Below are 12333 nucleotides of genomic sequence, written 5' to 3' on the forward strand. Positions count from 1 at the left end.
CTCAATTACTAGACTAGACTATTGAATAAGAAAACTTTCTTTTCATTTGTCTTTACTAATGGACAAAAAGTTGGTCTCTTTTCATATGGTTATTAAGTATGTGTTTGTTTTTTAAAAAAAAAAAAATTTTAATTTTTTTATATTTAATTTTTTTATTATTAGAAAAATTGATTCATAAAAAATACTTTTCAATTAACGAAAAATATTTTTCAATTAAAGAAAAATTTGTTTCTAGAAAAGTATTTTCCTTTTATTTTGGAAAAAAAACACTTTCTGAAAATTATAAAAAATTTAGAAATATTATATTATTTGCTAATTATATCAAATTTAAACTTCAAACTTTTGATTGCTATATATATTTTTTTGAATATTTTTTTTTAATTTCATCTCTTAGAATTTAATTTTTATATTAACTTTAGTCCTTATTTTTATAATTATTATTTGTTTTTCCCTTGTTATTTTTTAATTGAAATTTTTTATTAATCAAATTTGGTCCTTATTATTTTGATTGTTACTTATTTTATTTGAAATAATTTATGAAATGATAATTATTATTATTTTAATTTTTTCATCATTTAATCTTTTATTTTTTAAATTTGATCTCTATTATTTTAATTATTATTTATTTTATTTGAGATAACTTATGAAATTATAATTTTTTTTAATTTCATTCTCATTCAACTTTTTAATTTGTAAAATTTATTTCTTATTATTTTAATAAACTTAAAAAAATAAAACATTAATAAGTTTTTTTCAGCTTATTTTCCATGACATAACTAAATAATAAAAAATATTTTTCAGTTTATTTTTCATTACATTACTAAATATTAAAAAATAATTTATTTTTTTAAAATTTATTTTAAAAAAAAATAATTTATTTTTTTAAAATTAATTTTTTTTAAAAAAATATATTCTAGTAAATAAACAGAATCTTAAAAGAAAAGGAATGAAGTCTCGTAGCTTTTCCATGTTAAAATGGTAAAAGCCGATTCATTCGAGCTAGATACACATAAATCTTGGTTTTTGGTGGATAAATCACATGAATTAGTAGAGGGCTTTTAATATGAATATATTAAAATAATTTAAAACACTAAAAAAAAGAGTTAAAAAACATAATTTTAACGTAGAAACAAACACCACCTGAGATTTGAGCTGTACTTGTTTTAGCCAATCTCCCAGCCCTCCTACTACTTCAAAATGCCCAATGAAAAACGTGGCTTCCTTAACAACTGTCATATCTAAATTCAAACCAAAGGATACATCCGTGGCGATTCGTGCCCAAAGCAGTTTTTCTCGTACAGTCGAGTTCTATGGGCTACATAACACACACACACACACACACCCCTACTGCAACTTCTGAGCAGCGTTTTTTAATCGTCATTCAATAACTAGGTAAGACAATAATAATCTTATGTGATGGATACTTCTAAGATTACTTCTCCTCTGTCTTGTGGGGTGTTGTGTTGATCTCTTTCTAAGAAATCCAGGGATACATATCACATACAACTGAATCTCTTGCCCAGGATGCCGCCTTCGCTGTATGTCTACTAAATAAATAAAATCTCGAGAATTATATCTAAACTTAGCAAAAGACTAACTTCATTTCTCTTACTTTATCCGGAAATTAATTAATATAGTGGCTGCTGTACTGGTTTTGTTTTGGCTTGTGGTACGTACTCCATTTATTTTGGGTCTCTGTGGGTTTTTGATCGAACCCATGTTGTATTTACTTCGGCATTAATTCAAGATTGATCAAGAAAAAGAGTTGGAGGGTGGGCATTACGTACTATTGTACGTTTTTTTGGGATAAATACTCCTATTGTACGTTGTTCAGGTGCTTGATTCTGGGTGATAGATCACCTTTTCTTCTGTTTATCTAGTGATTTTACTCATATTTTGCCTGCCTTGGATTTCAGATTGGATTGTGTGACAAAATCGACAGGAAGAATCGCTAATAACCATCTCGCGGTAAATGTTAAGCAAACAAGATGATTGGATCATTTCTGTCCAGAACCCTTCTGTATGAAACTAAACTGATTTAATTCAACATCCATTCTATTACAACTTGACTATCTTTTCGCTGTTAATTGGGGTGCTGATGTATGATAATTTGACAGTATGATTTTTGGTTATGCCTATCCGGCTTATGAGTGTTTTAAAGTAGCGGAGAACAACAGGACTGATATTGTGCAAGTCCTGTTTTGGTGCCGGTACTGGTAAGCATTTTCACGCTTCAATAGAAAAATTCTAGTGTTTAAGAAATTAATTTACAGTTCTGATATGGTTCTTTCAATTTTTTCTGTAGGATTTTAGTTGCAATGCTTACAGTTTGTGAGAGGGTAGGGGATCATCTAATCTTTTGGTATGGTGTCTTGAAACTTGGGTTGGTTTTTTTTTTTTTGTATTTAATTCATGCTGTTGTGTTATATATGTTTATGATTCTGTTTTTGGTTTCTGTCTTGGAAGGCTGCCTATGTACAGTGAAGCAAAGCTGGCATTCTTTATATATCTTTGGCATCCGAAAACGAAAGTATGTATTAATCACCCTAAATTTGTGAAGCAGCATCATCCGGCCGGTTATCCACCTTTGAATTAGTTATATCCTGATTAATATGTTTCTCTTTAACTGCTTCAGGGAACGGAATATGTTTATGATTGTTTTTTCCGGCCTTTCGTGGCAAAACACGAGACTGAGATCGATCGTAATTTGTTGGAGATGAGGGTGCAGGCTAAGGAGATTGCCCTTATTTATTGGCAGAAGGCAGCAGCTTATGGGCAGACGAAGTTTTTTGAAATTTTGCAGGGTGTTTCTTCTCAGTCAGCATCAATGCCTCGTTCTGATCAGGTAACCTCAACCAATTTTAATTCGGTTGATGACATTTTCAACTTCATAGTTTCTCTGTTCTGGTATGATATGACAGCAGAAGGATTGTTTCGTCTCGATCATTTTTCTAGTAATGTTTAAAACCACACTAACTGATTCCAAGATGTCAATTCTTTTCCAGCAGCAAGATGAGCTAAATGCCAAAAATGGAGAACCTAAGGCATCCAGTTCAATTAGCGAGGCTACAACAGAAAAACAGCCCAAAGAACCTGACCAGTTACATTCATCTAGTAGTGCTTCTTTGTCCCAGCAGTCACACGAGCCGGCAAGTGAATTGGAAGAACAGCCAGGTGTACCGATGCAATCCTTGGAGGATGGAGATATAAATTCCCCACGGCAAGAAACTGTTCCAAAGGAATCTGTCCAGCTAAAACATGGAAGATGGAAACTATTCCAGAGCCCGCAAAAACCGTCAAATTCCTAGTTGCTTAATTACCTTCACGTAAATACTGGATATCCTGTGCTGGTGCAAATTTTGCTAGCCTCATCTGTTCCCGTTGCGTAAATCTTAGACATAAACATTAACTTGTCATGGTAGATAGAACATGCTAGGAGAAATGTAGACCGAAGTTAGGTTTGAGGTGAGTGTGGCAGCATCAGGTATATTGCTGCGTGCTTGGAGGGAACTTGCAATTGCATGACTAATTAAAGGATATTAATTTAAGACCATGGCAACTTCTAATTTCAGTACAAGATAATATCAGCAAGATTGCATGATTTCTTGCGCATATTCCCGGAGCTTAGATTTTAAGTTCTTGCTCATGTCCACTGAATCTTTGGCAGGAGTTTTGGAATTGTTACATTGAGCGCAATGCCTACTTCAAAAGACCAAATATCTATAAACATTGTCCTGATATGGATCCTATGCATAAGATTCCTCCTTGTGCTCCTTGTCATAAGAAACTGTGCTGATGCAGTATCAGAGAGTAGGACAATTTTGGGTTCCATGCATAAGATTCCTTGTTATGCTACTTGTCATGGGAAATAAGACTGCTGATGCAGTATCAGAGAGAAGGACAATAATTAGGCGTTGATGTAGCAGCTGGTATCCTGACCGTGAGGGCATCTAGCTGTTTTATTTGGAAGAATAATCGCGATTTTTTAAAAATTATTTTTAAAATCATATTAAAACGATTGAAAGTATATAAAAAATAAATTAAAAAAAAAACACTGTACAGCTTCCAAACAATCCAAATAATTTCGGCAGCGCTTAACACTGTGTAAATCCATCATCTCATTCGAGCCATACAAAGGCTTGTTTCGCGTGGTGATTTAACTGTGTTTTTTTTAATTTTTTTGAAAATTTATTGCAGTTTAAAATATATTTTTTTAATATTTTTAAATTATTTTGATATACAGATATAAAAAATAAAATTTTAAAAATAAAAAAATATAATTTTAATGCTTAAAAAGACTTATCTCTACATGAATATCTTGAAAAAATACAGACTGGAGCAGATTAGGCTGCCAGGTCCACACGTCTTGGAAAGACGGGCCGACCAAAGAGCAGAAAAGGACACTGAGAGGTAATGACCTATAGATGTTTGTTGGGTGGGTCTGCTATCTGACATTTTATTTTATTTTGGAGGCTCCCTAACCGCCCCACGTGTCCTATCCACACATAGGATCGGTGGCTCCGAGCCACTCTCTTGGCTTAAAGGACTGTTTGGTTCTATCCTCGTATTCCTTCTTTTGTGGTGTTCAAGGCACTTCGTACATTTGTTTTTTGTTATAAATTCTAACTTTTTTTTTATTGGTGTATATATATATATAAAAAAGTCAATTGGCCAAAAAAATGATATGCGATTTGTCTCGAGTAAAATGATTGAAAATTGTGAATTAATTGCTAATGAGAGCAGCTTGATGTCGCATTTCACGTTGTCTTTTTCATTGAAAGATAAGAAATAAACTTTATATTAATATATAATTTTTGTAGTTTGGATGCTTACCGAAATCACAATTGAGAATTTATTTATTTATTATACAAGAAAATTAGTCTGATTAGAAAATATTGTTGTTGTTGGAAAAAAGGGATATAATAAGCCTCTCACATTATATAATAATTAAACAAATTAAAATGAATACAATTCGAATTTATTTTATAAAAATAATATATTGAATGTATAACCGACATGCTACTTTTAATAATAATAAAAAATTGAGGAACTAAAATACGTGTCTTGCCAAGGAAAGCAAACGTGCCGTATATCTGCCGAACCCTCAAATGCACAAAAGCCATTCTGATCCCGTTCTCTCGCGTATTTGAAGGCGAAGAACACAAGAAGCAGAGAGAGCAGCATAGGGAGACTCACCTAGAGCAAACCTTCACTTTAGCTCGTGTGATTCACGAGATACACACACACACAAAAACAAAGCCAAAGAATCTCACAAGAAAGCAAGAGAGAAAGGTTAAGAGAGTTAATGGAGAAGGGTAGCACAAGCAAAGAAGAGATAAGAACAAGTGGAGGAAATGGACAGGTTCTAGACGGTTCAGATATAATGGAGTTGGTTGGGAATGAAGAGGTGTTTAGCAGTTTTGTGGATCATAAGTTCCAAGAGCTGGATAGGGATAGAGATGGTAAGCTCTCTGTGAAAGAACTTGAACCTGCTGTTGCTGATATTGGTGCTGCCCTTGGCTTGCCTACGCAGGGTTCTTCTCCCGATTCGGATCACATCTACTCTGAGGTTATTTCATGCCCCCGGCTCTCTTTACATTTTTCTTAAGTTGGTTGAGATGGTAAACTTCATAGGTTTTGTTTTTTGGAGTTCTTTCTTTTTTATTAATGAAATTGAGGACAGTTAATCCAAGCTACACCCATCTAGTACATGAAGTACATGATTCAAAGAATCAATCTATATATAATTCTACAGTAATTATGCCAACCATTGAGAAGATATTTAATTTTAATATATATATATATATATGGTTGGCATAATTACTATATATATATATATATATGAAAGTTGTCTTCATGATATTTCCAACCGTTAAAAAAGCCTTGAGTTTTGTAGTTTGGAAAAACGAAAGTTGTCTTGATGATATTTCCAACCGTTAAAAAAGCCTTGAGTTTTGTAGTTTGGAAAAACATTGAGTTTTACAGCTGGGGAAAGGGTTGCCGTTCAACGGCTCGTGCATGCTCATACTTACGTACACGCAATTTAATTTCTAGTTGTTCCAATGGCTGAAATGAATCGATTCCGAAGCAAGATGATGGCCCTAGAGAATTTAGGTATTTTTATTGTGTATGAAAGTTGTAAATGTGCCCCGATATAATGGAGAGAAGACTTTCTATAAATACGTACATTTGCAAACTAAAAAATATAGCTTAATTAGTTAAATTTTAAATTTTTATTTTAAAAATTATTAATTTAAATGTTATAAATCTTGGGATTATTAAAATTTATATAATTATTAATTTTAAAATTTTAAAAAATTAATCAAAATATATATAAGTTGATTTGTAAATTTTATATATATATATATATATATATATATTTTGCCAGCTTGAAGCTAGCCGATGTAGGGGATGGACTTCGCCGCCCCTCGTGACATTGCTTTCGGGAGTTTAAATTAAGCTTGTGGCTCCAAAAAGTTCGTGGATGCACAGGGTGATTCATTCTTTTTCTTTGTTTATTTCAACGCCAATTCATTGTTTATTGCATTGATGTCCAACTTTCGAGTCTTAATTGCGATCGAAATCACTATGCTTGTCTTGTTGGGGGACATGATAAGAAGCAAATCGTCAAGATTTTCCATTTCTAGCTACCTCGTTAAACATCCAAACTATTTTTCAATTTTAGTCGGTGTTGTGGGTCTTTGCTTTTCATTCGGCCTTTGCTTTTCCAATTGACTTTTGTCATCCTTTTACTTTTATCATTACATCTGGAGAGGCATCTTGAGACGAATGTTGTGGAAACTACTTGAATATTTTCCTTTCTTTAATGATGTATAAGAAATCATGAATATATATATATAATGCTGTGGAAACTACATGAATATATTAATTAATATATGTTTATGTGTTTTTTAAATGATTTTAATATGTTAATATAAAAATCTAAAACATATATATTTAATGTATTGTTTTTTTATATAAAAAAAACACCATTAACATTAGTATGTTGAACACCTAATGTATTTTTATCCAATTTTGATGCGACCAAAGTCAGGTCTGGCTGTTTGGGCTTACCCATATTTAAAAAGGCAGTGTTTTTGTAGGGACAAGACTCACTCCTAACATGTTTGTAGGGACGAGTACCAGCAACTGCTCCATTGATGAAATCATGCAAATGTATGCTCTAGATCATATTTTAATTGGGTGGGCATTAAAATATTACCCCATGCCTAAAAGAACAGGTAGAACTGTCTAGCTAGGACCACCTTTGCACTTGTATATTGCGAATTTTCTAAGAAACCAAAAGGTCAGAGAAGTGACAGGTAGGGAACTCATAATAATGTTGTACTATAGTTAAATTGGTAGGACGAATTGCTGGGAGAAAGAGACGCATAGTGGGATTTATCAGGATAACTTAATAGTATGATCAACAGTGAATTATCCTTAAAGATTAATGAAACCTTTCTCATACGTATGTGCGTCAAATATCATGTTGTTATAGGTTCTAAATGAATTCACACATGGCAAGCAAGAGAAAGTGAGCAAGACTGAATTTAAAGAAGTTATATCAGATTTTCTTCTAGGCATGGCTGCTGGTTTGAAGCGAGACCCTATAGTCATCCTCCGTATGGATGGGGAGGACCTCTTAGAGTTCATTAAAGGACCGAGTTATGAAGCAGAAATGGTGTCCTTATTTTCCCAGTTGGAATCACCTGGTGGATCACTCAATCATCACATTGTCAAAGCTTTGGAACAGCTTACTGTTGATCAAGGAATGCCTCCATCTTCAGATTCTTGGGTATGGAATTTTTATCCTTGCAATTCAATGGTGTAACATTGAGTTAATATGGGGTTTCAGTGCAAATCGTGGACTTATTTTCTGGTGTAGGTAATGAGTAACATTGTGGAACCAGCTTTACAATCTTGTGCTGGTCAAGATCATGACGAGCCCCCTTCTCAAGAGACATTCTTGGTGGAGTTCAAGAAAGTGGCACAGTGTATAGCACAACGTCTGAAAGAGCAGCCTGTGATTGTTGCACACAGTGAAAACACCTTTGATGGAAGTGGAATTAAGAGACTTTTATCCAACAAATTTGAATTAGACAAGGTTTGGCTCTCATCACTACATAACCTCTATTTTCTCAATATAATTAATTAGAACATGTATATATTCTTGGGAACAATTATCATATTCTGCAATCCATTATTGGCTTGGCAGAATCTAAACACGGCAATAGAAAATGTGCCAAAAGATCGCAATGGGAAAATATCCAAGGAGTATTTGCGTGTGGCGCTAGATACGGTCGCTCCATCAGCTGACCTGCCTCCAGTTGGTGCAATTCATGAGGTAAGATAAAGCCAATCACAAACAATTCACAGTTGATCGATACTTAGGAGTAATGCTAATTTTACGAAGAAAAAAAAGGCTTATGAAATCATTTCCCGGAATTTTTGTATGAAGTTCGTGGCTAGTATACATTAATTAACCCATATCCAAGATTTATATATATCATTTTACTTAAGCTTAACTTACCCTAGTCTCAAATTGGATTAAATTTGTAAATAACTCCGAACTTCAATGTTTCAGATGGACAACGTAATAAGCGAGACGCTTAAGATGATGAAAGCAGATGATGGGAAACTGGTTAAAGAAGATGAGTTTAAGAAGATGCTGTCAGAAATCTTGGGAAGTATAATGTTGCAATTAGAGGGCAACCCCATCTCAATCTCTTCAAATTCTGTTGTCCACGAGCCCCTTGCTAATTCCTCTACATTTTTGCAGCCATCTTCCTAGTTACATAAATCAAATTAGAAAATCAAACTTCTTGTCTAAATATATCGAGGAAAATATATCTATAATTAACAAGAAGTGGAATAAACGTTTGTTTAATGAGTCCAAGTCCAGTGGTTTGGTTGTGCCCTCTGTTGGGCACTTGAGCCAAGAGTGTCGAGCAATATTGTCAATGATAATCCCCCTTACTTGGGTGTTCTTTGTTCTTATTCGATTAATTAGACTCTCGTGTTCTGTCTTGTACTGAATAGATTATATACATTGTAAGATTTATTTTGATTCTCATTAAAGGTATAATTTTGGCAATGACATAGCAATTTAAAGCCATGCACGCAGCAAGCTAGGGATGATCAACGAGCGATAAGTACGAGTCAAGGACATGATGATCGTAAGACTCATAGTGATAATTAATCAATGCATTGTAGTCAATGGGCAACATTATTAAGATTTTTGGACAAATTAATAGCGTACTATTACATCTTGATTCAGATACAAACATCTACAGAATTCAGTTTACCAAAATTATAAAAATAAAAAAAAAATATCATAACCTCTTTCTTTTTCATGTTCTCGAGGGATTCATGAATATTGTTTTAGCCTTTGTTGTCTCGTGGGAATGTTCAAGTGGAATGAGCTTTGTGTATGGAGCAAAAGCTGGTCCAACCCACAATAGCCAATGTCCATTCCAAAGAAGACCCCCTCTAACAGTTTCTGGGCCCAGACACTCTGCTGGATTTTGCCCTGCCCCGCCATAGCTGTGACAGTGGTCGAAATGAAACAAGACGCCGGAGGCAATTCCGACAATGATAAAAGATTTAACAGCACAAACCCACAAATTATCTCCAGCCAAGGGGCCTGTCCTGTCTCTATTACTGTCACAGTCGGACCATGTGACCCATGGTAAAACAATGTTCAATTCGGCTGTTTACCACATCTCTTAGTGACCGAAAATGGCCAGGCAAAATATAAATAAAATAATTATTTGATAGTTTGGTAGAGATTGTATTTTAAAATATTTTTTTGTTTAAAAATAAATTAAAATAATATTTTTTTATCTTTTTAAATTTATTTATCACATCAACACATAAATAGTGTCTTTGATTCGCAACGCCAACACTTTCAGAAAGCTTTTGAAAGGCAAATATGCAACAAATTCTAATATAAATGCAATTCCATGGTTTGTTCCTTCTTGATGCAATACGTCCCATATTTTTGAGAGTATAGAGTTATTTTACGATCAATACAAGCGGGTTAGTGCTTGAGAGGTTTTCGATTTCTTCATCTGTTGTTTTGCCCTCCTGATGTCTTAATGCAACAATTGTTTTATTTTTTTTTTGTTTTGAAGCCTGTTTAGCCCCCGGATGGCTTCTAAAAAAGAGGTAGAACTCATAATATACGCATAAAAACTTGTTACATTGTAGACAACGAAACAAAATATTACAAGTTATTTCTTGACAAATAAATGATACATCATTACAACCTGATCATTAACTGAACAGGGGAACAACATTAAAAGAATTTATCTCTCGGCATTTTTTTCAAACTTGGACAGGACTTTATGCCCAAGGAATCCTTGAATTTCAGTTAGGTTTTACTCCATGGTGTGGGAAAGGTGGCTTGGAATGACCTTTGTGTATATGGCGAATGCCACACAAGCAATTGCCGGCCCTACCCAAAACACCCAATGCCCATTCCAAAGATGGCCCCCTCTAACAATGGCTGGTCCCAAACACCTTGCTGGATTCAGCCCCGCCCCAGCGTAGCCTTTTGTAGCTGTGACTGTGGTAGAAACGTACACGAGAAGGCCCAGTACTATTCCGACGATGATCAAGACATTAACTCTGCCCAAACCCTTGGCTTGGCGATGATCGAAGGCCATCCACACTGAAGCGAAAAGAAAAACAAACCCACAAATTATCTCAAGCCAGAGAGCCTGTCCTGTCTCTAGGCCTACCACAGTCGGCCCATCTGGTCCCGGTGCAACAACGGTGAGGGTACAGCCTCCAAGAGAGAAAGTTTGCTCAATTTCGCTGTTGACCACAACTTTTAGTGCCAGTGCACCTACAATGCCACCAACGCATTGAGCCAAGATATAGATAAAAGCTTTTGAGATGGAAATAAGGCCAGTTAGTAAGGCGGCGAAAGTGACAACAGGATTAATGTGGCCACCAGAAATGGGATAGGTAGCAAGTAGGAGAATAGTGACAATGATGGCAACAAGGGTTGACAGTATAAGGTTGGGTGTCTTTGTCTGAGTCTGAATTGTTGAAATGACTATGGTGTCCAGTGCAAAAACGAGAACAGCTGTGCCCAGGAGCTCAGCCACTGATGCTCTCCATGTCTGCGTGCACAGAAACATTTTGCATGGTAAGCGTTTTGGCTAAATGCATAAGACATTAAGTATACATACACAAACACACTTAATTTGATTGAAATCACAGTATTTACCGTCAAGGAAAAGAGGTCCTCCAAACCCAACATCTCTATTAATGTCGGGGATTTCTTCTTCTGGATCCCTCCTTCGTTTTGAACTACCTCTGCCCTGCAAAATTAATGTTTTATTCATTTGTTCTAGTTAATAGCAATATTTATCACTGATCATCTTGTGAATTTGAAAGCAGAGAAGCTTGTACTGACATTGGAGTTGTTGCTGAAGGATGGGGGTTTTTCCCACTATACAGGCTCTCTTCATCCTCAACAGTACCTGGATATCCAGCCATCTTTTTCTTCTGTCGTTTTCGTATGTTTTCAAGGCTCCCTCTTTTGCACACTATATATAGCCAGAAATCAGATTGGTCAAGGTCAGCAAACTGGCAGAGGTAATAAATTAATTGGTTCTCTGTCGCTTTATTTCTACTACTTTAATTTGTTGTGGTTGCTTATAATTGATTTAGCTTAAAATTGTCAGCATCGTCCAGATTACCCACGATTTAATTTCTTATATGCCCACAAACTAATATATATATATATATATATTAAAGAGAAGTGCTTTCATCGTTATATATAATTAAAGATCCATCAAGCTTATTCCAAAGAAAAAAAGAAACATTTTCCTTGAACTACAATATTGTTATTGGCTGCTGGCAACTCTTTTCTTTCTTTGTTTCTTCTTTTTTATAGGCTCGGGATCTTTCCCTTCCTGTAAGATTCAAATCTCTAGACAAGTCATGAAGAATTAAAATCTTTTTGGTAGATATATATATTGTAACACCCATATCGGATTTAACACGCATGATTCAGCAGTACCCCGTGTTAGGAGATCCAAACATTCAAACACACACAAATTTACGTGGTTCGGCAACTTGCCTACTCCACGGAGCTACTGGTTTGTATTAATCAAGCTCAAAAGCAATACAAACAACAAAACAAGGAGGAGGAGTAAAACTTCTCAACTCAACTCAACTCTCACCCTTAGCTCTCTCTCTGTGTTTCTCTCTATCTCGTGGTCTATCTCAGCTATCAATACATCTTCTATTTATAGCTGAGGAGGGAGATGATTGTTCAACAATGGTGGGCAAGTTAGGCACCTACCATTTGACTAT

At 34.8% G+C, this 12333-nt stretch overlaps 3 protein-coding genes across 5 annotated transcripts; 2 read left to right on the top strand and 1 right to left on the bottom strand.

Moving 5' to 3' along the window:
* The first annotated feature begins 1259 nt into the window (after nt 1-1259).
* Nucleotides 1260-3557, top strand: LOC105134506 (putative HVA22-like protein g). Of its 3 annotated transcripts, none has more exons than XM_011038945.1 (7): nt 1260-1392; nt 1917-2020; nt 2118-2216; nt 2306-2362; nt 2467-2530; nt 2636-2845; nt 3006-3557. In XM_011038945.1, exons 2-7 carry the CDS (start codon nt 1989-1991, stop codon nt 3306-3308), a joined length of 765 nt encoding a protein of 254 aa, XP_011037247.1. In that variant the 5' UTR covers nt 1260-1392; nt 1917-1988; the 3' UTR covers nt 3309-3557. The 3 variants fall into 3 exon arrangements, with proteins under 3 accessions (XP_011037247.1, XP_011037248.1, XP_011037249.1); XM_011038946.1 differs by having other exon boundaries at nt 3009-3557; XM_011038947.1 differs by having other exon boundaries at nt 1917-1968.
* A 1531-nt stretch (nt 3558-5088) lies between these two features.
* LOC105134507 (uncharacterized) lies at nt 5089-9073 on the top strand. Its single transcript, XM_011038949.1, has 5 exons — nt 5089-5569; nt 7502-7798; nt 7889-8107; nt 8219-8347; nt 8588-9073. Exons 1-5 carry the CDS (start codon nt 5306-5308, stop codon nt 8792-8794), a joined length of 1116 nt encoding a protein of 371 aa, XP_011037251.1. The 5' UTR covers nt 5089-5305; the 3' UTR covers nt 8795-9073.
* Nucleotides 9074-10218: 1145 nt separating this feature from the next.
* Nucleotides 10219-11721, bottom strand: LOC105134508 (aquaporin AQPAn.G-like). The gene is made up of 3 exons (XM_011038950.1): nt 11429-11721; nt 11240-11333; nt 10219-11132 (listed from the first exon to the last, which is right to left on the bottom strand). The coding sequence occupies exons 1-3, from the start codon at nt 11509-11511 to the stop codon at nt 10383-10385; spliced, it is 927 nt and encodes a 308-aa protein (XP_011037252.1). The 5' UTR covers nt 11512-11721; the 3' UTR covers nt 10219-10382.
* Nucleotides 11722-12333: the final 612 nt, after the last annotated feature.

Source organism: Populus euphratica, unplaced genomic scaffold, assembly GCF_000495115.2.
Source record: "Populus euphratica unplaced genomic scaffold, PopEup_1.0 scaffold104.1, whole genome shotgun sequence".
NCBI classification, from domain to species: domain Eukaryota; kingdom Viridiplantae; phylum Streptophyta; class Magnoliopsida; order Malpighiales; family Salicaceae; genus Populus; species Populus euphratica.